Raw genomic sequence first — 26,127 nt, forward strand, 5'->3', positions numbered from 1 at the left:
CACTTTCTTTCGGGCTGGTCTCCTTCATTTTGAGTGATTAAAACAATCGTGAATTAATCATGTTTATTTTTTTTGCTACCCCCCCCCCCCCCCCCCAATAATCCCTTTACGAACGAATGTGTATTTTTTTTTATCTGTTTTTAAAAAGAAAATTGCTTGTAGACAAGATAACGAAGTACACAATAATGGCAACAATAGTTCCCAGGAAGAAAATATACCCTGAACTCTAAACTCTGGTCAGTCAAAAATTAGTATAAAGGGCGTAAGACTAAAAAAATTATGAAGATTATATGTTAACCTGCCAACAGATTTTGACCCGTTTAACCTAATCGATTTGTTTATAATGGCTAGACATGCCAATTGCATATTTTTATCCTACCATAAACAAATATTATACAAATTAAATGTATCGCCTTATTAAAAGACTCGTGTATTCTTAACTAAATTTACGGTATTTAAATCCATATACATGTATGATACTATCCGTTACATAGATCTTAAGTCTTTCAAATATGCCTCTCTGAGATAAAAATTTAGCATCCAAATAGCGAATTTTTGCACACAAGAATATATACTGGCTATAAACTAATTTCTCTTCTAAATATCTTGCATTTTTTAAAAGTAATAAGAAGTTTTTTAAGTTGATTAATTACATGTGAATGACGTCATATGATGGAAACGCACCAGATCAATTCTGTTCAAAGTTTGGACGTTTATCATACAGAATATAAATATTATAACATGAAGTATTTTGATAACAGACTGTTGTCGTTTAACAAAATTATCAATGAAATATTTTATTTGTAAAAGATCAGTCACCAAAATGCTATTATCGTTAATGCGGTTTATGTTATGTCAAAGAGGAATATCAGAGAAATCCACTGGGAAAGCTCAGCTGGGTATATGGTTTCCGGTGTCGCTTTGTTCTTACCTATCCCCATTTATGATTTGTTTACACCACGTAAAACACAATCGACAACACGAACAAAGTCGAACACAACATTGTGCGCATGCGCCTTTTCTTTGCAGTGGTTGCTCATCATTTTGTCTGAGGATTGCGTCAAGGTACACAAAGAAGCGTTTCCTCTGTTCACTGGCCTCTTCGCTCCCATTTTTTAGTGAATTATTGAAAGCAATACATTTATCTCCCGTTTTCTTCGAGAATTCCTTCAATTCCGTGTTAGCTTTCAGAAACTCCTCGACAGTTGAATCAGATAAGTAGTCCTCAAAAGTTAGAACAATCAACGCATATCTATAAATATCGTCTCCAAACAAATTTTTCACTTCTTGTAACACTGGAGATCCAGGTTTATATGACTTCACGGAACATACAATAACAATAGCATGGAACCCAGTTTTGCTCAAGTCTTGAAATTTAGGGCTAGATTTCAGCGTCCTAAGTGAGGGTGTATCAATGAAAGTAATAATATCATCCTTTCGCTTCAAGTCAACTTCTTGGACCTCTTTCGTTATGGTTTGATCGACACCCCAAGTGTCCCCTACTTTGCATTCGTATTTCTCCGTAACAGAATTGATGAAGGAACTTTTACCTTGCCCTATCCCACCAACAACGAGAACCAAAGAGACTGGAACATCCTTTTGGGTTGGGAATTCGGACATTTCCATGGTTGTACCTGCAAAATATTGAATCAGTTATTCAAAGCTAAACATTTGTATATAATTATAAAACTTACTGAAAATACATAGATGCATAAGGAAATGTCCGCCAAGCTATTTACATTAGTTGTTGAAACGTGATTCGAGGGACTTTTGTTTGCTATTCTTGCTTGTAACACGGCAAGTGGTATAACTATATCACAAGTACAAAATTGTAATATTTCCTTATATTTCTGATAAGTATAAAGTAAGAACTGAGTTTACATAATCGATTATTAACATTTATTTCCTTGTGCATTGAATCATTGTTAAGAAAATTTCAGCATACTGTAGACGCTGCAAGATCTCATATGACAAAGGAAGAAGAAAATATAATCTGGTAATTTGATTTTATTATTCAGCCTAGTTTGAACGATAGTAACTAGTATGTTAAATGAAACACTGCAAGTAATTATGATGTAATAAACAATTGTGCCATTGCACAACGGGTTGGAAATATAATTAATGTAAATGGCAGAAAAATTGTTATATAAAAACGTAAAAGGGGACTGACAGTAGAGCATAAACATGCACGATAAGTCGACATGCAGACATGATTTTAAAAATTGGTAAGGTTGAAAATTTTAGATTTTACAAAAGTTCGATAAGATTAAAAGACAATACTTCAAATGAATTTTATAAATTATGGGGTCTTTTTCAAGATACAAACTAGAATGTTTCACAGGTCTAGACTCATAGCAGCTACAGTTGAGCCATGATGCATGGCATTGCAATGTAGACACTGCAAACGCTAGTATTAATGTAGACCTGTTGAAATAATATTTTCAGTGGTGATATATCTGACAACAGAAAAATTGATTATGTTTCAATTTCAAAAAATTAAAATCGGTGTCTCATTGGGTTGAATTTCAAATTCAAATGATCCAACTATTGCATTTACTATTAATACGTAGTTTGTTTCTACTTTCATGAAAGGTCGAAACATTAACTTACTTTTTCTTACATGAGTTTCATCAAACATGGCGTGAACTCAAGTACATCGTCAATCTATTTTTTATTCAACTTACTCTCCCATCTTGCCCGTTACATTCGTTATCTCAAAATATTACCTAAAGTGATATTGATTAATAAGATGGTTAATCAAAGACAATGCTGAAAAAATATCTTACCATTAACACTTACTACGCAGCCATTTTGAACGTGGTGTCATTATTGTAAGTTTTAAGGAAGTCTCATGAAAATCCTGGCGACAAGTATACTAGTACATCGTACACACACTTCGTCAGCTCGTTTTAAACACTCAGCGGGAATCTAAATGCGCTGCATTTTTTGGTTTTAACAAGTGTTTTGTTATAGTACGGTCTTCAGATGTCAATAAAGTAAGCAAAATTTTATCGATTGTATTCTATTCTGATCTAAGATTGTCACTGCATGCTATGCCCACTTTGTTTTAAGTACTGCATGTTGTTTGTCATGTAAACTTTACAATTTAATAGTAATCACTCTGTTATCTGTCTACAACGCTGATTCATTTCATTTAAACACATATTTTATTGCGTATAATCGCAGTTTTTTTTTTACATTTAAACACAAAAATGATTGTGATTGATCGCAGATATTTGGGGCATATCATTGCATTTATTTCGCGTTTAATTATACAGCCATGTGATCTAAACGAAATAAAGCAAATACACTGTCTGGTATATGGCCGAGAAAGGTGTCGACCTTTCTAATAATCTTGACTAAGAACATGTTATGAGTCAAGAAACATAATAACTTTGGGTTAATTCTATTACAATGATCTCTACCGATATGATGCCGTGTTTCCAGCTATACTTGTAATGCTCTTCGTTACTTTTTAAAAAAATCAACGGTTTTTCCAGATATTGTCAACATACATGTACTTATCCACGGCTAGATGGTTTAATAATAACATTTCCTCTTAACATGACAAAACGATTTTTTGTGCGTTTCCTTTACTGATGCCATCATTTTTACATTCTAAATAAATATGATTTAATATAAGGAATAAGGAATCATTCTTTGAGTATTATGAGGTGATAATTTCGGTCGGGGCGTGATCAAATCCAATAAAGCCCGAAGGGCTTTATGATACATTTGATCACACCCGACCGGAATTATCATCTCATAATATTCAAAGAATGATTCCTTATTACTTATATTTATATAATTTTAAGCCAACGTACGATTATATATTTAAATATTAATAAGCAAACCCCGCTGGCGCCTCGATTTTTGCGTCATTTGCATTGTGGGTTATATAGAACAAAATCGATACGTATTGTTAAACACTTGACACTTGAAAATGTAAATATTAACTTTTAAAAAAACTTGTAAGTTATTTGTCGAGTGTTTATGCTTTTTTTCTGGTTTTACTCCCTGCTACAAAAATCGCGTTACCGGGATTTTCAGTATACCAGACACCACTTTCCTAATTTTGTTATACATGTAGTTTGATTACTAGTATATATAGGTAAGTAAAATGTTTGCAATTAAGAAGTGACAGAGGGAGCGAAGCCTTTTTAATCGCTAACATAATATAAGATGCAATTCGAGTATAACCAACCTTTTCATTATCTGATCCAAACTTTTGTGCCAGTCGAATGTTTCCTCTCGTTGACGAGTAAGGCTGATGTAGAGGAAGAAAAGCATCATAAACAGTGTTTATGCAGTGTTAGCTACCTTCATAGCTTGTACATGTATCAATTTGAATCATCAAAGATATAGCATTTTAATTTGCTCTTTATACTTACATCTCTTTTTGATTCTATCTAAAAGTATTTATATCACGTGAGTATGATAACTAAAAATTGTATATCAACAATAAAAAAAATATATTAAATACGGAAAAGCCCAAATAAAAAAAGGAAATGTCCTTAGCGCATTTTGTTTGTTTGTTAAATATTGCGGGAAGGTCATGCACCATACTCATTAATCTAAAAATACTTCACGATCTGTAAAATTAGTATATATTACAACAAAATCAATTGCAACATTTTTACTTCAGCTATTCAATTACCATTGCTACACAAGTGTAATCATGATTTCAAAGTAACATTGCCAGATTTCCGGACTCTGTTAAATCAAAAAATAAAAATGTTGCAATAACCTTGAACGAAGGCAATTAGCGACATCCTATTTGACAAAGTCATGCACAACATAACATTATGCTATAAGTGTGTAGTTTCCATGCATAGGAAATCCGTTTTGATAAGTAACATCCACTTTCATATTCTTCGGTCGTTTGAAACCAGGCTGAAGCTAGCAGCCACTAACAGCAGCCACTAAGACCGTAGAAGCTAGCAGCCAATAAGGAAATTCATCAAAGTACTGAGAGTACTCGAACAAAAGTTTTTATTTTACTTAATTATCGACATATTTTAATTCATATCAAAATGATTAATGCTCAATAATTTGTACGAGCATTGGCAACTTCCAAAGCAGTAAAGCTCGCCTGGATAAGAGTTATAAATGCGTCTTTGTTGGATAAAAGTGAAATACGTTTATACGGGTCATAAGTTATGAAAATAATGTTATCCCAAGTGTAGTCTTATTGATACAAATAGAAAAACTATATACATCGTATAAAGTGATTAAAAATTAAAAAGACATCGTATTATTACAAATATGAGACAATAGAACACCCAGCATTGTGATTTTATTCTCATAAAAAAATTATCATATGTAGCAGTCAAAAACAGCGAAAATCATCAGGTGAAATTGGGAATATTTTGTCTCAGCCATGTTTTGACGTGAACCTTCGAAGAATACAACAATGACAATGAAAAAGGTCGGTTTAGCTCACCCGAACTTTGTCATATTTTAGCATTTCACACTGCTATATGGGTGAGCGGCGGGCCATTATCTCTTTTATCTTTGAAGTGTGCATTAAACGGATACCAGGGCAGTGTAAGGGACCTATGGGGCTATTATTTCCCGGTCTCAAATTTGGGCTGATGGGGTACCACCAAGTGGCTCCCAGGGGTTCTGGCTCATTTCAGGGGTTTATATCTAACTTGAGATTGACCACAAGAACTTGATAACACTAGGATTAGGTAGATGACCTCAATAGGTATTCATAATAAGCGATAGAGGGCACCTATGACCCCTACAAGGGTCCAGTTAGCTCACCCAAACTTTGTCATATTTTAGCATTTCACAATGATACAGGGGTTAAAAGTGGCCCATTATCTTCCTTATCTTTGAAGTGTGCATCAAACGAATAACAGGGTAGTGTAGGGGGCATATGGGGCTAATATTTCCCGGTCTCAGATTTGGGCTGTAGGGGTACCACCAAGTGGCTCCCAGGGGTTCTGGCTCATTTCAGGGGTTTATATCTAACTTGAGATTGGCCACAGGAACTTGCAAACACTTGGATTAAGTAGAGAACCTCAAGAGGTATTCATAATAAGTGTTAGAGGGCACCTATGACCCCTACAAGGGTTCGGTTAGCTCACCCGAACTTTGTCATATTTTAGCATTTCACACTGCTATATGGGTGAGCGGCGGGCCATTATCTCTTTTATCTTTGAAGTGTGCATTAAACGGATACCAGGGCAGTGTAGGGGACCTATGGGGCTATTATTTCCCGGTCTCAAATTTGGGCTGATGGGGTACCACCAAGTGGCTCCCAGGGGTTCTGGCTCATTTCAGGGGTTTATATCTAACTTGAGATTGACCACAAGAACTTGATAACACTAGGATTAGGTAGATGACCTCAATAGGTATTCATAATAAGCGATAGAGGGCACCTATGACCCCTGCAAGGGTCCAGTTAGCTCACCCAAACTTTGTCATATTTTAGCATTTCACAATGATATAGGGGTTAAAAGTGGCCCATTATCTTCCTTATCTTTGAAGTGTGCATCAAACGAATAACAGGGTAGTGTAGGGGGCATATGGGGCTAATATTTCCCGGTCTCAGATTTGGACTGTAGGGGTACCACCAAGTGGCTCCCAGGGGTTCTGGCTCATTTCAGGGGTTTATATCTAACTTGAGATTGGCCACAGGAACTTGCAAACACTTGGATTAAGTAGAGGACCTCAAGAGGTATTCATAATAAGTGTTAGAGGGCACCTATGACCCCTACAAGGGTTCGGTTAGCTCACCCGAACTTTGTCATATTTTAGCATTTCACACTGCTATATGGGTGAGCGGCGGGCCATTATCTCTTTTATCTTTGAAGTGTGCATTAAACGGATACCAGGGCAGTGTAAGGGACCTATGGGGCTATTATTTCCCGGTCTCAAATTTGGGCTGATGGGGTACCACCAAGTGGCTCCCAGGGGTTCTGGCTCATTTCAGGGGTTTATATCTAACTTGAGATTGACCACAAGAACTTGATAACACTAGGATTAGGTAGATGACCTCAATAGGTATTCATAATAAGCGATAGAGGGCACCTATGACCCCTACAAGGGTCCAGTTAGCTCACCCAAACTTTGTCATATTTTAGCATTTCACAATGATACAGGGGTTAAAAGTGGCCCATTATCTTCCTTATCTTTGAAGTGTGCATCAAACGAATAACAGGGTAGTGTAGGGGGCATATGGGGCTAATATTTCCCGGTCTCAGATTTGGGCTGTAGGGGTACCACCAAGTGGCTCCCAGGGGTTCTGGCTCATTTCAGGGGTTTATATCTAACTTGAGATTGGCCACAGGAACTTGCAAACACTTGGATTAAGTAGAGGACCTCAAGAGGTATTCATAATAAGTGTTAGAGGGCACCTATGACCCCTACAAGGGTTCGGTTTTGCTCACCCGAACTTTGTCATATTTTAGCATTTCACACTGCTATATGGGTGAGCGGCGGGCCATTATCTCTTTTATCTTTGAAGTGTGCATTAAACGGATACCAGGGCAGTGTAGGGGACCTATGGGGCTATTATTTCCCGGTCTCAAATTTGGGCTGATGGGGTACCACCAAGTGGCTCCCAGGGGTTCTGGCTCATTTCAGGGGTTTATATCTAACTTGAGATTGACCACAAGAACTTGATAACACTAGGATTAGGTAGATGACCTCAATAGGTATTCATAATAAGCGATAGAGGGCACCTATGACCCCTGCAAGGGTCCAGTTAGCTCACCCAAACGTTGTCATATTTTAGCATTTCACAATGATATAGGGGTTAAAAGTGGCCCATTATCTTCCTTATCTTTGAAGTGTGCATCAAACGAATAACAGGGTAGTGTAGGGGGCATATGGGGCTAATATTTCCCGGTCTCAGATTTGGGCTGTAGGGGTACCACCAAGTGGCTCCCAGGGGTTCTGGCTCATTTCAGGGGTTTATATCTAACTTGAGATTGGCCACAGGAACTTGCAAACACTTGGATTAAGTAGAGGACCTCAAGAGGTATTCATAATAAGTGTTAGAGGGCACCTATGACCCCTACAAGGGTTCGGTTAGCTCACCCGAACTTTGTCATATTTTAGCATTTCACACTGCTATATGGGTGAGCGGCGGGCCATTATCTCTTTTATCTTTGAAGTGTGCATTAAACGGATACCAGGGCAGTGTAGGGGACCTATGGGGCTATTATTTCCCGGTCTCAAATTTGGGCTGTAGGGGTACAACCAAGTGGCTCCCAGGGGTTCTGGCTCATTTCAGGGGTTTATATCTCACTTGAGATTGACCACAAGAACTTAATAACACTAGGATTAGGTAGAGGACCTCAATAGGTATTCATAATAAGCGACAGAGGGCACCTATGACCCCTGCAAGGGTCCAGTTAGCTCACCCAAACTTTGTCATATTTTAGCATTTCACAATGATATAGGGGTTAAATGTGGTCCATTATCTTCCTTATCTTTGAAGTGTGCATCAAACAAATAACAGGGTAGTGTAGGGGGCATATGGGGCTATTATATCCCGGTCTCAGATTTGGGCTGTAGGGGTACCACCAAGTGGCTCCCAGGGGTTCTGGCTCATTTCAGGGGTGGGTTTATATCTCACTTGAGATTGACCACAAGAACTTGACAACACTGGGATTAGGTAGATGACCTCAATAGGTATTCATAATAAGCGATAGAGGGCACCTATGACCCCTACAAGGGTCCAGTTAGCTCACCTGAACTTTGTCATATTTTAGCATTTCACACTGCTATACGGGTGAGCGGCGGGCCATTATCTCTTTTATCTTTGAAGTGTGCATTAAACGGATACCAGGGCAGTGTAGGGGACCTATGGGGCTATTATTTCCCGGTCTCAAATTTGGGCTGTAGGGGTATCACCAAGTGGCTCCCAGGGGTTCTGGCTCATTTCAGGGGTTTATATCTAACTTGAGATTGACCACAAGAACTTGATAACACTAGGATTAGGTAGATGACCTCAAGAGGTATTCATAATAAGCGATAGAGGGCACCTATGACCCCTGCAAGGGTCCAGTTAGCTCACCCAAACTTTGTCATATTTTAGCATTTCACAATGATATAGGGGTTAAAAGTGGTCCATTATCTTCCTTATCTTTGAAGTGTGCATCAAACGAATAACAGGGTAGTGTAGGGGTCCTATGGGGCTATTATATCCCGGTCTCAAATTTGGGCTGTAGGGGTACCACCAAGTGGCTCCCAGGGGTTCTGGCTCATTTCAGGGGTTTATATCTAACTTGAGATTGACCACAAGAACTAGATAACACTTGGATTAAGGCCCTCTACCTAATCCCAGTGTTATCAAGTTCTTGTGGTCAATCTCAAGTGAGATATAAATCCCTGAAATGAGCCAGAACCCCTAGGAGCGGGAAATAATAGCCCCATATGCCCCCTACACTACTATTCGTTTGATGCACACTCCAAAGATAAGGAAGATAATGGGCCACTTTTAACCCCTATATCATTGTGAAATGCTAAAATATGACAAAGTTCGGGTGAGCTAACCCGACCCTTGTAGGGGTCATAGGTGCCCTCTAACGCTTATTATGAATACCTCTTGAGGTCCTCTACTTAATCCAAGTGTTTGCAAGTTCCTGTGGCCAATCTCAAGTGAGATATAAATCCCTGAAATGAGCCAGAACCCCTGGGAGCCACTTGGTGGTACCCCTACAGCCCAAATCTGAGACCGGGAAATATTAGCCCCATATGCCCCCTACACTACCCTGTTATTCGTTTGATGCACACTTCAAAGATAAGGAAGATAATGGGCCACTTTTAACCCCTATATCATTGTGAAATGCTAAAATATGACAAAGTTCGGGTGAGCTAACCCGACCCTTGTAGGGGTCATAGGTGCCCTCTAACGCTTATTATGAATACCTCTTGAGGTCCTCTACTTAATCCAAGTGTTTGCAAGTTCCTGTGGCCAATCTCAAGTGAGATATAAATCCCTGAAATGAGCCAGAACCCCTGGGAGCCACTTGGTGGTACCCCTACAGCCCAAATCTGAGACCGGGAAATATTAGCCCCATATGCCCCCTACACTACCCTGTTATTCGTTTGATGCACACTTCAAAGATAAGGAAGATAATGGGCCACTTTTAACCCCTATATCATTGTGAAATGCTAAAATATGACAAAGTTCGGGTGAGCTAACCCGACCCTTGTAGGGGTCATAGGTGCCCTCTAACGCTTATTATGAATACCTCTTGAGGTCCTCTACTTAATCCAAGTGTTTGCAAGTTCCTGTGGCCAATCTCAAGTGAGATATAAATCCCTGAAATGAGCCAGAACCCCTGGGAGCCACTTGGTGGTACCCCTACAGCCCAAATCTGAGACCGGGAAATATTAGCCCCATATGCCCCCTACACTACCCTGTTATTCGTTTGATGCACACTTCAAAGATAAGGAAGATAATGGGCCACTTTTAACCCCTATATCATTGTGAAATGCTAAAATATGACAAAGTTCGGGAGAGCTAACCCGACCCTTGTAGGGGTCATAGGTGCCCTCTAACGCTTATTATGAATACTTCTTGAGGTCCTCTACTTAATCCAAGTGTTTGCAAGTTCCTGTGGCCAATCTCAAGTGAGATATAAATCCCTGAAATGAGCCAGAACCCCTGGGAGCCACTTGGTGGTACCCCTACAGCCCAAATCTGAGACCGGGAAATATTAGCCCCATATGCCCCCTACACTACCCTGTTATTCGTTTGATGCACACTTCAAAGATAAGGAAGATAATGGGCCACTTTTAACCCCTATATCATTGTGAAATGCTAAAATATGACAAAGTTCGGGTGAGCTAACCCGACCCTTGTAGGGGTCATAGGTGCCCTCTAACGCTTATTATGAATACCTCTTGAGGTCCTCTACTTAATCCAAGTGTTTGCAAGTTCCTGTGGCCAATCTCAAGTGAGATATAAATCCCTGAAATGAGCCAGAACCCCTGGGAGCCACTTGGTGGTACCCCTACAGCCCAAATCTGAGACCGGGAAATATTAGCCCCATATGCCCCCTACACTACCCTGTTATTCGTTTGATGCACACTTCAAAGATAAGGAAGATAATGGGCCACTTTTAACCCCTATATCATTGTGAAATGCTAAAATATGACAAAGTTCGGGTGAGCTAACCCGACCCTTGTAGGGGTCATAGGTGCCCTCTAACGCTTATTATGAATACTTCTTAAGGTCCTCTACTTAATCCAAGTGTTTGCAAGTTCCTGTGGCCAATCTCAAGTGAGATATAAATCCCTGAAATGAGCCAGAACCCCTGGGAGCCACTTGGTGGTACCCCTACAGCCCAAATCTGAGACCGGGAAATATTAGCCCCATATGCCCCCTACACTACCCTGTTATTCGTTTGATGCACACTTCAAAGATAAGGAAGATAATGGGCCACTTTTAACCCCTATATCATTGTGAAATGCTAAAATATGACAAAGTTCGGGTGAGCTAACCCGACCCTTGTAGGGGTCATAGGTGCCCTCTATCGCTTATTATGAATACCTCTTGAGGTCCTCTACTTAATCCAAGTGTTTGCAAGTTCCTGTGGCCAATCTCAAGTGAGATATAAATCCCTGAAATGAGCCAGAACCCCTGGGAGCCACTTGGTGGTACCCCTACAGCCCAAATCTGAGACCGGGAAATATTAGCCCCATATGCCCCCTACACTACCCTGTTATTCGTTTGATGCACACTTCAAAGATAAGGAAGATAATGGGCCACTTTTAACCCCTATATCATTGTGAAATGCTAAAATATGACAAAGTTCGGGTGAGCTAACCCGACCCTTGTAGGGGTCATAGGTGCCCTCTAACGCTTATTATGAATACCTCTTGAGGTCCTCTACTTAATCCAAGTGTTTGCAAGTTCCTGTGGCCAATCTCAAGTGAGATATAAATCCCTGAAATGAGCCAGAACCCCTGGGAGCCACTTGGTGGTACCCCTACAGCCCAAATCTGAGACCGGGAAATATTAGCCCCATATGCCCCCTACACTACCCTGTTATTCGTTTGATGCACACTTCAAAGATAAGGAAGATAATGGGCCACTTTTAACCCCTATATCATTGTGAAATGCTAAAATATGACAAAGTTCGGGTGAGCTAACCCGACCCTTGTAGGGGTCATAGGTGCCCTCTAACGCTTATTATGAATACCTCTTGAGGTCCTCTACTTAATCCAAGTGTTTGCAAGTTCCTGTGGCCAATCTCAAGTGAGATATAAATCCCTGAAATGAGCCAGAACCCCTGGGAGCCACTTGGTGGTACCCCTACAGCCCAAATCTGAGACCGGGAAATATTAGCCCCATATGCCCCCTACACTACCCTGTTATTCGTTTGATGCACACTTCAAAGATAAGGAAGATAATGGGCCACTTTTAACCCCTATATCATTGTGAAATGCTAAAATATGACAAAGTTCGGGTGAGCTAACCCGACCCTTGTAGGGGTCATAGGTGCCCTCTAACGCTTATTATGAATACTTCTTGAGGTCCTCTACTTAATCCAAGTGTTTGCAAGTTCCTGTGGCCAATCTCAAGTGAGATATAAATCCCTGAAATGAGCCAGAACCCCTGGGAGCCACTTGGTGGTACCCCTACAGCCCAAATCTGAGACCGGGAAATATTAGCCCCATATGCCCCCTACACTACCCTGTTATTCGTTTGATGCACACTTCAAAGATAAGGAAGATAATGGGCCACTTTTAACCCCTATATCATTGTGAAATGCTAAAATATGACAAAGTTCGGGTGAGCTAACCCGACCCTTGTAGGGGTCATAGGTGCCCTCTATCGCTTATTATGAATACCTCTTGAGGTCCTCTACTTAATCCAAGTGTTTGCAAGTTCCTGTGGCCAATCTCAAGTGAGATATAAATCCCTGAAATGAGCCAGAACCCCTGGGAGCCACTTGGTGGTACCCCTACAGCCCAAATCTGAGACCGGGAAATATTAGCCCCATATGCCCCCTACACTACCCTGTTATTCGTTTGATGCACACTTCAAAGATAAGGAAGATAATGGGCCACTTTTAACCCCTATATCATTGTGAAATGCTAAAATATGACAAAGTTCGGGTGAGCTAACCCGACCCTTGTAGGGGTCATAGGTGCCCTCTAACGCTTATTATGAATACCTCTTGAGGTCCTCTACTTAATCCAAGTGTTTGCAAGTTCCTGTGGCCAATCTCAAGTGAGATATAAATCCCTGAAATGAGCCAGAACCCCTGGGAGCCACTTGGTGGTACCCCTACAGCCCAAATCTGAGACCGGGAAATATTAGCCCCATATGCCCCCTACACTACCCTGTTATTCGTTTGATGCACACTTCAAAGATAAGGAAGATAATGGGCCACTTTTAACCCCTATATCATTGTGAAATGCTAAAATATGACAAAGTTCGGGTGAGCTAACCCGACCCTTGTAGGGGTCATAGGTGCCCTCTATCGCTTATTATGAATACCTCTTGAGGTCCTCTACTTAATCCAAGTGTTTGCAAGTTCCTGTGGCCAATCTCAAGTGAGATATAAATCCCTGAAATGAGCCAGAACCCCTGGGAGCCACTTGGTGGTACCCCTACAGCCCAAATCTGAGACCGGGAAATATTAGCCCCATATGCCCCCTACACTACCCTGTTATTCGTTTGATGCACACTTCAAAGATAAGGAAGATAATGGGCCACTTTTAACCCCTATATCATTGTGGAATGCTAAAATATGACAAAGTTCGGGTGAGCTAACCCGACCCTTGTAGGGGTCATAGGTGCCCTCTAACGCTTATTATGAATACCTCTTGAGGTCCTCTACTTAATCCAAGTGTTTGCAAGTTCCTGTGGCCAATCTCAAGTGAGATATAAATCCCTGAAATGAGCCAGAACCCCTGGGAGCCACTTGGTGGTACCCCTACAGCCCAAATCTGAGACCGGGAAATATTAGCCCCATATGCCCCCTACACTACCCTGTTATTCGTTTGATGCACACTTCAAAGATAAGGAAGATAATGGGCCACTTTTAACCCCTATATCATTGTGAAATGCTAAAATATGACAAAGTTCGGGTGAGCTAACCCGACCCTTGTAGGGGTCATAGGTGCCCTCTATCGCTTATTATGAATACCTCTTGAGGTCCTCTACTTAATCCAAGTGTTTGCAAGTTCCTGTGGCCAATCTCAAGTGAGATATAAATCCCTGAAATGAGCCAGAACCCCTGGGAGCCACTTGGTGGTACCCCTACAGCCCAAATCTGAGACCGGGAAATATTAGCCCCATATGCCCCCTACACTACCCTGTTATTCGTTTGATGCACACTTCAAAGATAAGGAAGATAATGGGCCACTTTTAACCCCTATATCATTGTGAAATGCTAAAATATGACAAAGTTCGGGTGAGCTAACCCGACCCTTGTAGGGGTCATAGGTGCCCTCTATCGCTTATTATGAATACCTCTTGAGGTCCTCTACTTAATCCAAGTGTTTGCAAGTTCCTGTGGCCAATCTCAAGTGAGATATAAATCCCTGAAATGAGCCAGAACCCCTGGGAGCCACTTGGTGGTACCCCTACAGCCCAAATCTGAGACCGGGAAATATTAGCCCCATATGCCCCCTACACTACCCTGTTATTCGTTTGATGCACACTTCAAAGATAAGGAAGATAATGGGCCACTTTTAACCCCTATATCATTGTGAAATGCTAAAATATGACAAAGTTCGGGTGAGCTAACCCGACCCTTGTAGGGGTCATAGGTGCCCTCTAACGCTTATTATGAATACCTCTTGAGGTCCTCTACTTAATCCAAGTGTTTGCAAGTTCCTGTGGCCAATCTCAAGTGAGATATAAATCCCTGAAATGAGCCAGAACCCCTGGGAGCCACTTGGTGGTACCCCTACAGCCCAAATCTGAGACCGGGACATATTAGCCCCATATGCCCCCTACACTACCCTGTTATTCGTTTGATGCACACTTCAAAGATAAGGAAGATAATGGGCCACTTTTAACCCCTATATCATTGTGAAATGCTAAAATATGACAAAGTTCGGGTGAGCTAACCCGACCCTTTTCATTGTCAATGTTGTATTCGAAGGTTCACGTCAAAACATGGCCGATACAAAATAATCCCAATTTCACCTGATGATTTTCGCTGTTTTTGACTGCGACATATAATAATTTACTTATGAGAATAAAACCACAATGCTGGGTGTTCTACTGTCTCATATTTGTAATAATACGATGTCTTTTTAATTTTTGATTGATGTTGTTTCCGGAGGAGTAAAAAGGCCCGAGGATAAATTTTTAAACACGCACATGTTCAACGTCGATGTAAACAAATTATCTTGCCACACTGAGTTGGCTTTGAGTTTTTATTGTATTTGTATCGTTTTATGCCTTTTAATTTACTTTAATTTATCATTTCTTTTATATCACAATACGCTTGCATATCACTCAATACGATGCATATAGTTTTTCTATTTGTATCAATAAGTCTACACTTAGGATAACATTATTTTCATAACTCATGACCCGTATAGACGTATTTCATTTCTATCCAACATAGAAGCATTTATAACTGTTATCCAGGCGAGCTTTACTGCTTTGGAAGTCGGTAATGCTCGTACAAATTATTGAGCATTAATCATTTTGATATTAATTAAAATATGTCGATAATTAGGTGAAATATAATTTTTCTGTTCGAGTACTCTCAGTCCTTTGATGAATTTCCTTATTGGCTGCTAGCTTCTACGGGCTTAGTGGCTGCTGTTAGTGGCTGCTAGCTTCAGCCTGGTTCGTTTGAACGCATATTAGCAAAGTCCTTAATATATACGAAAAAAGTAGTAATTAACCGGTATGGAAATAATGTACCTGTGCGATGTATATTAAAAAGGCACGTCGCATTATGGTTTCAAGTTGAAATGTTCCCATTGCTGGCCATTCTTCAGCTTTCCGGGATGATGCATTGCATTCGACACAAATGTGTAATCCTTTCTACAATTGGGCATTGATATGTAAAATTTTCCTTAAAAAAAAACATGGGAAACAATTTATGCAATTTCATTATCAAATCAATAAAAAACTTCTCGTCATGAATTTTTGTTATGATTTCTTCAGTGTTGATGTTGATATTTGTATTTTTAGATAATATGGCTGAGGCAGTTCACAAGCCTGCAGGAATCGAAGAACTTCAAGGTAGAATTCATTGAAACACTTTCACAATTTTTCTGTATGTTCTTCACAATGCTATATATGAAATTTTATGCTTTGTTACTGTGGTTTCATTAATATTCAAGGGTATCAATTTTCGTGGATAAAGTGAAAATCACAGTTTCAAGGATACGTAAATTCGTTGCCAATGATCCTCTCAATACAAAATGTTAATAGAAATTGCACTTCAATGAACATTTGATTTCATTGATAAACTTTACAACGAAATCCACGAAAATTGGTACTCATCGAATATTGATGAAACCACAGTATTTTCTTCTTAACAAGGGTCCACAGCCCAAGCAATCACACTTAAGGAAAGACGCATTATTCTCATTGGAAAACTTGGAGCAGGCAAAAGCCACAGCGGGAACGGCATATTGGGAAAAACGGAGTTCGAAAGCAAACGTTGTTGGTCATCAGTGACAAGGCAATGCAAATATGGATCAGCCGCTAGAGACGGGTTCCTGTATCGAATCTACGACACACCGGGTGTAAACTCGCCAGAGGAACTGCAGACGACCGTGAACGTGGAGGAGGACATCAGGCGATGCTTGTACTGTACGTCCCCAGGTTTCCACGCCATTGTCTTGGTTCTGTCGGCTGCTGAGAGGATCACAAAGGAAGACCTGCAGATGCTTAAAAAGCTTGATGATCTATTGGGACAAAGTGCGTATAAATATATGATTCTTGTCATTTCCAAATTAGAAAATGATGAGAATGAGTTAGGTAAAATGATGTGCGAGGCTCCTGAAATTGTTAAATTAAACGTCAAATGCAATAGCAGACATGTCATCTTCGGGGATGATCCGAAAAACATTCCTTTCGAGTGTGTGAGACAGTTTGATGATATTCTTACTAAACTAATCAAGGAAAATGAGTGGCAAGGAAAAGAGTATTATACTCATAAATACTACGAAAAGGCAACGAGAATACTGGAAAAGGATAAAGAAGACTACATGAGAGACCATCCAAATGTAAGCGAGGGAGAGGCGTTCGAAATAGTTAGATCCCGAGCGACGGAAGGTTTTTCACCACGTGACACAGAACTGAGAGGTCTGAAGGACCCCAATTGTTGCTCCATTTCCTGACAACTATTGCATGTCGATACATTGCGCGCTGGTCTACTCTCCTATTTATTAACTTTTTAATGGGTATTCACTATCTTTGAACGCACTCTTGCCTCTACCTAGTTTGCTTTACATACTTGATTTAAATACTTTCAGATCTTTGACTTTTGATTTGATCATCATATAAACAAATAAATGGTGTATAAGTGAAGTTTGCTTACGTAAAACAATTTTTTATTGATTTGATAAGGGCCAATACATTCAGCCAACATATTTTTTATCTGGTTTAATCTTTAAGGAAACTGAGTGGTAAACAAATATTTTTTTTATCAGCTAGAGCTGCTTAAACTGTTAAGTATGATATTTAACAGTATAACATCATTTACAGTAAAAACAAAAGTTCTCGGACGGACAGACTGATCACTATAGGGCGCCCGCAGAGCGGGGCCCTAAAAATCCCAAATATTTTAGCTTTAAAATTTTAACATTTTCCTATATTTTTATACAAAGCCCTTCGTTACAGGAGGTAAATATAGCCTTGGCAACGACCAGTCAGCCCTCTTAAAGAAATTGGATTTTAAAAATAGATCATATTACTTATCAAATAAAAATCATATTTTGTGAGGTTTAGAACTATTTTAACAAGGCCTCGGACTTTCAGTAGGACGTTACTGTCTACTGTATTTCTTGCGTCAAAACAAGTTAAAAATGAGGCTGGTTTCGAGTGAAATATGCACCGATTGCATAGTCTTAGCTGAAAAGCCAAACAAATTTTGTTGATTTCAATAAGCAATGGCTGAGTGGCCTACAATGAAATAGACAGGCAAATGTCACGTTGCTGTTTGACACAAACAACCCAAAGTCCAAGCTCTTGTTATAATGGTTCTACTATTAATTGGCTGAAAACGGCCGATGATGATCTTGACAATGACCATACAATGATATAAATCCACACTTTGAGAAGTGTTGTCAGATGGCTGCCATCTTTGAGGTTAAAAAAGTACTGGTCTAAGAACAACTCTTGCCATTGCAATGAAACCAGAGACATAATTTATGTCTCTGATGAAATGTTACAATTTAACAAGTGGCGAGGATATGGTTCTTGGAGAATTTCAAGATAAGAAATAGCAACAGTGAGAAAGTTAATGATATTTATGAACCCTACTCATTTACACTTCATCATAACAAGTACCAGTGAGGAAAAACTCTACAATCATGTTTTTTCAATTTATAAACTTGTAACAAAATGTTGATTTTTAGAGGTTTTTTAAATAACAAAGTTAAACATTCAAATCTGATTGATGCATTTAATCAGGCCAACATACAGATTCAATCTAATTAAAACTAGACTTGTAATTCCGCTCCTACAAGTCTAATTTTAATTAGATTGCATACAGATTGGTCATGCATTTAAGCTTGTATGACAACCTATGGTCTTCAACGTCATATGAATAAGTTGTGTATGAGAAAGAAAAAAAATACAGACAGTAAACCAAGTTCAAAAGTAGAAAAAAAAACCTGAATCCGTTATTGACTCATTGTAAGGGTGTTGATACATATAGCTATTCATAAGCGAGTTGAGAAAAGTATAAACACAGTAATAAGCATTTTAAGAAATGCTAATATATTGCACTTCTAAAAATAATGTCTTTAAATATTTACAATGTATGTATTTCAATAGGAGTATTGTATCAATAACAAAAATACATTTAAGCCAATCAAAAAAAGGTTAAATCTTTTTTAACTAATAAATAATTAAACTAGCAGATAAAGCGAATATTAAACATATAATTTTATCTATCATTGTATAGCGAAAAAAAGTTGATGAATTAAAAATTTTTAATAATAAATCAAAATTGTTACGAAATATATAAAAGTATTATATAAGGTAATTTGTAACAAAACATTGTACGACAGGAGAGGTGATTTCGTAGACAGATATCATATTGTATCTTTGTAAACTGGATTGCCCTGGGAGTTACAACACTTCCCTCTTCCAATCGGACATTGATCAAATAAAGAGTACACCAGACTAAACTGATGCTAAAAAAAAAAATAGAAGTATGAAGAAAGGACATTTAATTTTGATACTCAATCTGATTTAAATCAAATTTTTATGACTAATTAATTAAACTCTGACAACTAATACAAGTAGATTGTAACATGCAATGCTAATCAAGATCTTTTGGAACGCTACTTCAAGATTAATTGTTTTCTGTTTAAAATATTGAATTACTCTGGGAGACAACACAAAATCTATTCAGTAAACATTTAGTAGAGACTCCGGTCAATTATTTTATTTTTTTAAAATTACATGTAGTATCCAAATACATTTACTTGATATGCAGCTTTTATCTGCATAGGATTGTTTCAAATCAATGTAAGAGTAGCTTCCCTGTTGCCCTTAATTGATTATATCACAGAAGGGTTAATAAATGTACATGTAAATACACCAATTAAATGCATATAAGACACATGAAACTTTCCCAACAATATGTGAATATTAACAAGCTTCAAAAAAATGAATTTGAACATACCAGTACTTACTAAACATAACTTGACTCGAGCATATCTACACACAGTGATGCGTATATTTTCATACAGCTAATAAAGAAATGACAAAGACAGAAATACACCCTGATCATTCCATTATGACAAAAATTAAGAGCTTTAAAACCAAACTAAAAGAAAACCCAAAAATTCACAGTTTCAAAAAGAACAAAAAAAAATCCCAAATGTGTGAATACATTTACAAGTGTATGTTTTATATTTACACACATTACAAATAATGATGAAAATACAAATAAAAACTTTACACTTAAAAGAATATATCAATTGAATTATATAATAGATTGATTTGAACTATATAATAGTTCATGTATCTAAATATTATGAAGAAAAAAAACCACTTGCAGGACACAATGATTACTGATATAATTTACACAAAAACCAAAACTTCTTAAACCTTCAAAATAGGAAATTTGCCGGACTATGATAAAAAAATAAAAGCATTCGACTACTTTGTACAGTATCAATGAGTTGGTGAGATGACTATGACATACAAAAATGTTAATATATTTATAAGTGTTCACATGTACAACATAAACTAAACATAAAGCTACATGTAGATGTGAAAAGGGTTGATAAATGTCATCATCAGAGGATACTTTTAAGACTGTAGCATTCTATTATTAACAACTTACAACATAAACTAAACATTCAGTTACATTTGATGAAGAATTGATTATCATTGTAATATAATTTCAAAACCATAGCATTTTAATATTGATTGGGTCATAAAAGAAGTTAAATGTAATACAACACTGCAAATAATGTAGAGCAGATACATACATAAATGTACACAACACATACATTTACGCTTTCATACACACGTGTCAGTTACAGATTTACCAATGTATTACACAGATACAATGATAAACAGGCTAAAACAGGATCTAATATAAAAGATTGGCACACACATGTACACACAGATTGTATCTTGCACACAAGAAAGAAGAGGATTTCATGCTTGGCATGGCTGTGTATAAATTAAAACATTTCAAAAATGAAACATTAATTCAACAGTCAGCAATCTACACAGATTCCTTCTGAGCATCAGACTGTGGTTGCATGTCAGTCTTGGCAAGATTCACAACTGGTTTTTGAGCATACAATACTGTAGCAGCAGAAACTATGAAAATGGCAATTACAGTGTAAATGTCTATAGCAATGCCAAAAATCATCCAGCACAGCACAGCCGTGAACATTAGTTCAAGTGCACTGGCAAAAGTCTTTAGAATAGAATTCAAGTTACGAAGGAACAGACTGGTAACAATCCCAATGGCCGCATTATTTACAACAATGATCAGCACTCCCGGATGTAAAATGGCGGAGATATTTTGGGGCGTGAACGCAGTGGAAAGCTCTCCCTTGAATCCTAACACTACAGCATTACATACGATGGAGTCCAGATACATAAAGACGTTTTGCAACATGATGTGGACATCCACCCCTTTGTCTTTCAGCAGGTACTCATTGTATACCCCAGCGAAACAGGAGCTGAACACCTGGACCATGATGAGGAGAAGGTGGGGGTTAAGGTACGCGGCGAGGGGACTGGCGGTGGAGGCGGAGTCGGACGACGCTTTGCTGTCATGGCCATACTCCTTGATGATACAACCAAAGGTTAGGAAAATCAGCGAGATCCACTGGTTCCTGTTCAACTTCTTACTAAATATTACCTGAAAATAGATGAATAATTATCAATAAAGAAAATCACTAAAATATATTTTCATGGATTTTAAAGAAAGAATTAATTGTAATTGGAATATTTTTTTATGCATATATTTTTACTAAATATTACTTGAAAATAGATCATAGATGAATAATTATCAATAAAAATAATAACTAAAATATATTTTCATGGACCTTACTTTTATCTGTGTTAAGCAATTTCTATTAACAACATAATACTTCCCTCATATACAAGGAAAGATTGTCATAACATTAATACAATGTATTATGCACATGTATTTACATTTGCAAATATGTTTCCTTATATGAACCTAAAGAAGATCAAAACCTTTCTGTGGGAGCTATTTTAAAATGGGTCAAGAGGTCATATTGATGATGTAACAATTATCATTTTACTAAAAATTTCTGTTGCATAATAAAGAATAGAAAAACATGGTTACAACATTCAAAATTCTGAACAGCTTGACACTCTCAAATGTAAAAATTAGGACTTAACGGTTCATGTATGAACAACAAACTTGAAAAGTTTAAAAGGATATATGAACTTGTTGGTACCTGAACAAATCTTCTTAGAAACCATTCTAGCTTCACAGGATTTGATCACATGACAAACCAAGTTCATTTTCATGTGGAATTTTTAATAACATTTAATGTTCAAACCTGAAATACCACTCCCGTTACAACCACTCTGAACTGTAGAAGAAGGTAATAGGTTGTGGGGTCATAGGTTGCCAAGTTTACAAACTGTAGGTTGTTGTACAAACAATACAAAGCAGCCGGGACAAAGTAGTACAGCAGCACTGGAAATACACATGTAGAACAATGCACTGAAAGTCACCATATGTACGTAATTACGGCATCTTATACAATATCAAAGCTTATAAATCGGTGGCCATAGGCTTATTATGAGGGCGCAAGAAACTTACAGCCTATTAACAGGTTCTACAATATTTAAAACATAATTTCATCAATGTTTTACGTGCAAGGTAACTAGAAAAACTGATGTTTGATTTTTCTGATTGTCATGAATATAATGATAAAATGCTCACAGAGTTTTTATTATCTTTTTATAGTATTGAATTATCAAAGGACTTAGGTAGCTGCGGTAATGTTGTCTTCCCTCTTGGTTTTTTTTGTGGGTTTTTTTTTTTTGGGGGGGGGGGGGGGGTTAGCTGGGGGAGGGACCAGTGATAAATATCATTAAGTTCAAGTTTAGAAAAAAATTACAGTCGCTTCTACATTTGGAAATTCTGATTATAGTTTCTTTCTTGCCTTCTTGACTGTTTACTTCAGAGAATGAAATTTACTTGCACATTGTATATAATTTGTAGGCAGACACTGCACTTGATTCCTCTAATTATTAATTTTTAGCACTTTTTGAACGTGTATATGTTTTTCACTAAAGAAGTTTTTATTGTGTACATGTATTTTATTCATTGATTATTTTTGCATCCATTAAAATACATTGCATTTAAGAAACTGTCACTGATTAAAGTAATCAATTTATTTTTATGATTTTATTCTATTTGTACAACTTGAAAATTTAGACATTTTTTAAATAAGAAAAGTTAATTGAAACATCTGGCTCAGAAAAGCTAGGATTAATTAACAACCAGAAATTCTATTGACATTTTGGTATCACATTTCTTCTGGTTGGGAACAGACTACAAGCAATCAAACATCAACAAAGCCCTTTTGTTCAGAGATACATTATCAGAACCTAGAATCTGTTGCAAATCAATTTTATAAATATCTGTAAATTATGTACACAGCTGGTAGAAACTATAAACAAACTTATTTGGGTAATATAAAATACATTTGTCAATGAATTCATACAAGCTTACCACTTCTATGTTTGTAGATTTCTGAAAAGTAGCTAGACACAGGATTACTGAAAAAAAGAAAATGAAAAACTTAAATAGTAAGCAACATTAATTTTTCAATGCACAATTCAGTTATTTCAATAGTAGTCAATTCTGGGTTTTTAATTAATGATTTATTTTTTAATTTACAAATACATGTATAAAATTTCAATGTACCCGTATAGTCCAAAAGGACTGATCATTTAATGTGAGAACAATGATAGTTTACTTTAAAATGTATTTTTTTAATCTTAAATTAAATGCAGAGTTCAAAAGAAAAAATGAAAAATCATAAAAGTCTGCGACTTACTCTTTCAGATACACAACAGTAGAAACAACCAGCTTCAGGAGTTCTGTCAACAGGACGACTGTGACAGTATTGTAACTGTAGGTGTTATTCTTGTTTTTAGAAGCAGTCACCAAAATACCTGAACGTAAAATATCAATAACAATTTATGTTATACCATTATAAATAAAGGTTCAAACTTAGAGGAGCAAAATCATCCTATCACACAAGGAAAAAAAAATCAACACATTTTAGTAAACCGTTTGCAGGATAAATGTTAGTTATATATATATGTATCTATTTTAGTGTAACGGTAAGACCGGTTCAATCATCCGTTCCCAAAAAACTCAGTTGGTAGAGTATCAACTAAAGATTCAGGTAACCAGGGTTAGAATCCAAGTCTATAGTCTGTCATTATTTCTCCCATCTAGTATTCTAGTTACATTTGAATCTAAGCAAACTCCTGGAACTGACAGATTAACACAGGGAAAGAAGCTGGATGCTGATCGGTTAAGAATGCCATATGATCATTTCGAGGGGTAAAATGTGACTGCCAGAAAAGTTCATTCTGTGGTGCCAGGTAGTTTAGTTGGTAAAGCATCTAACTTGAGATTCAGGGGACCCGGTTTCAAATCCTGGTCTGGACTTTCATTATTTCTCCCACCCTGTTACATTAGTACTCAATCTGATTGAAATAAGATCTTTGATCCGCTCTGACAAATTCGATGTCGCTACACAAAGCTTTGTGTAGCGACATCGAATTTGTCAGAGCGGATCAAAGATCTTATTTTAATCAGATTGATTAGTACTGTATGATTTGGCCATTTGGGCGAATATTCATTTACCAATAATTACTAAAATGCTGACAATCTTAAATTCATTTAAATCGTTCATTATCAGTCAATCAATTTAGATTATTTTTTCCTTTTTACCTCAAGAGCTTCAACTACTAACCTTGGTTTATAAACAATCCCATATACGAGATAAATATTATAAAACTTATTTTCGTTGGAAACAAATCTCCGGAAAACAACCCCATGGTTATTCACTTCTTCAATGCTTGCTAGAAATATCAAAATAAACCCAACTGTGCCCCTGAGATCAATTTCATGCACACGGATCAAACTACAACGACTACAAGTCCATACAACAAACTAATCAATGTTATTTCAACGCTTGTTAATCAATAGCAACCGAACGCTTAAGAAAAAAGAAAACGTATGGGCGATTTTATTCCGGAACAAATTTTCATTAACACTTTGGTTGATTTCAAAGTGATCGTGGTGATATTTTCATTTGTGATACCAATTTTGTTCAGTTTAGTTGCATTTAAATATATTACAAAATCTGTGTAGAATTCTTAGAACGGGACTAATTATCAATCCAATTCGAATTAAGACAATTACTAAAGAACCTGCTATATACAAAGAAATCAGTTAATAAGAGTTTTTACTAAATATAGTATTTCTTTAGTTCTTCCACATAAAACTATCTAATAAAGGCAAATATACAGGTACTTTTGGTAAATAAAAAAATGCCAACCATGCGCGGATCCAGATTTTTTTCCCAAGCCGATTTAATTTTGTTTGCGGTAAGTCCAAGCCTATTGTTTGAGTCTTTTTAGCGGGATCTTGTTCTTACTAACCCCCTTGTTGGCCCGCACATGCATGCGTTTAATAAAGAATATCTCTCTCTCTCTCTCTCTCTCTCTCTCTCTCTCTCTCTCTCTCTCTCTCTCTCTCTCTCTCTCTCTCTCTCTCTCTCTCTCTCTCTCTCTCTCTCTCTCTCTCTCTCTCTCTCTCCATACTACATAGAATGCTCTGTACACCAGAATAAAAGAAAACTTATATATCACGATAAAAGAGTCCCTACTGTACGTGTCGCAATTTTCGGGGTAGCTGCAGGTCCGTAGCTCGCGGTCTGAAAAAATTCGGATGGACGACCTGGGTGTTTAAAAGAATATCAGAGGCAAGTAAAGAGACGATATCAATAGTAAATTGCATGAAGAATTTAATGGTATGATTTGTTTTCACAGGATTGGCGTATAAATAAGGTTAATCATTTTTGTAAATTTTTGTGCGCAATACACAATTTTTTTCAGTGGGTGGCACTTTGGCTCCCAGGCCGTCCATCCGAATTTTTTCAGACTGGGAGCTACAGAACTGCAGTCATTTAGGGCTTTATTTGATGTCTAAAATGAGTTGAAATGCAACCTAAATAAAGTCAACATCAATATTATACTGGTATTGTCTTTTTTTAATATGTATTATCTACATTTAAACAACTTTCTGTTTAAAAGATAGTAGCGAACGAATGTACGTACATATTAAGAAAGAGAGAGTTTGAAATACCGGTATGTACATGTAGTACTTTTTTTTTTAATAGAAAAAGAGTACAGGTCTACAAACCCAATTCCTCATGCACAGAGAGAGAGAGAGAGAGAGAGAGAGA

At 37.5% G+C, this 26,127-nt stretch overlaps 3 protein-coding genes across 10 annotated transcripts; 1 reads left to right on the forward strand and 2 right to left on the reverse strand.

Moving 5' to 3' along the window:
* Positions 1 to 116: 116 nt before the first annotated feature.
* Positions 117 to 4,792, reverse strand: LOC128178988 (GTPase IMAP family member 8-like). 5 transcript variants are annotated; one of them, XM_052846440.1, is made up of 2 exons: positions 2,800 to 2,842; positions 117 to 1,634 (listed from the first exon to the last, which is right to left on the reverse strand). In XM_052846440.1, exons 1-2 carry the CDS (start codon positions 2,825 to 2,827, stop codon positions 928 to 930), a joined length of 735 nt encoding a protein of 244 aa, XP_052702400.1. In that variant the 5' UTR covers positions 2,828 to 2,842; the 3' UTR covers positions 117 to 927. The 5 variants fall into 5 exon arrangements, 2 of the variants coding, with proteins under 2 accessions (XP_052702400.1, XP_052702401.1); XM_052846441.1 differs by lacking the exon at positions 2,800 to 2,842 and adding an exon at positions 2,611 to 2,653; XR_008243027.1 differs by having other exon boundaries at positions 1,497 to 1,634; positions 2,787 to 2,903.
* LOC128178987 (GTPase IMAP family member 4-like) lies at positions 1,909 to 17,486 on the forward strand. Of its 4 annotated transcripts, none has more exons than XM_052846438.1 (3): positions 1,909 to 1,996; positions 16,139 to 16,189; positions 16,493 to 17,486. In XM_052846438.1, exons 2-3 carry the CDS (start codon positions 16,144 to 16,146, stop codon positions 17,293 to 17,295), a joined length of 849 nt encoding a protein of 282 aa, XP_052702398.1. In that variant the 5' UTR covers positions 1,909 to 1,996; positions 16,139 to 16,143; the 3' UTR covers positions 17,296 to 17,486. The 4 variants fall into 4 exon arrangements, with proteins under 4 accessions (XP_052702398.1, XP_052702395.1, XP_052702396.1 ...); XM_052846435.1 differs by lacking the exon at positions 1,909 to 1,996 and adding an exon at positions 2,027 to 2,225; XM_052846436.1 differs by lacking the exon at positions 1,909 to 1,996 and adding an exon at positions 2,865 to 2,996.
* Positions 17,487 to 19,555: 2,069 nt separating this feature from the next.
* LOC128178391 (UDP-galactose transporter senju-like) lies at positions 19,556 to 24,844 on the reverse strand. The gene is made up of 5 exons (XM_052845527.1): positions 24,631 to 24,844; positions 23,701 to 23,818; positions 23,373 to 23,419; positions 22,189 to 22,328; positions 19,556 to 21,515 (listed from the first exon to the last, which is right to left on the reverse strand). Exons 1-5 carry the CDS (start codon positions 24,713 to 24,715, stop codon positions 20,868 to 20,870), a joined length of 1,038 nt encoding a protein of 345 aa, XP_052701487.1. The 5' UTR covers positions 24,716 to 24,844; the 3' UTR covers positions 19,556 to 20,867.
* Between the last annotated feature and the right edge of the window lie 1,283 nt (positions 24,845 to 26,127).

The sequence above is a fragment of the Crassostrea angulata genome, chromosome 3 (assembly GCF_025612915.1).
Source record: "Crassostrea angulata isolate pt1a10 chromosome 3, ASM2561291v2, whole genome shotgun sequence".
Classification (NCBI taxonomy): domain Eukaryota; kingdom Metazoa; phylum Mollusca; class Bivalvia; order Ostreida; family Ostreidae; genus Magallana; species Magallana angulata.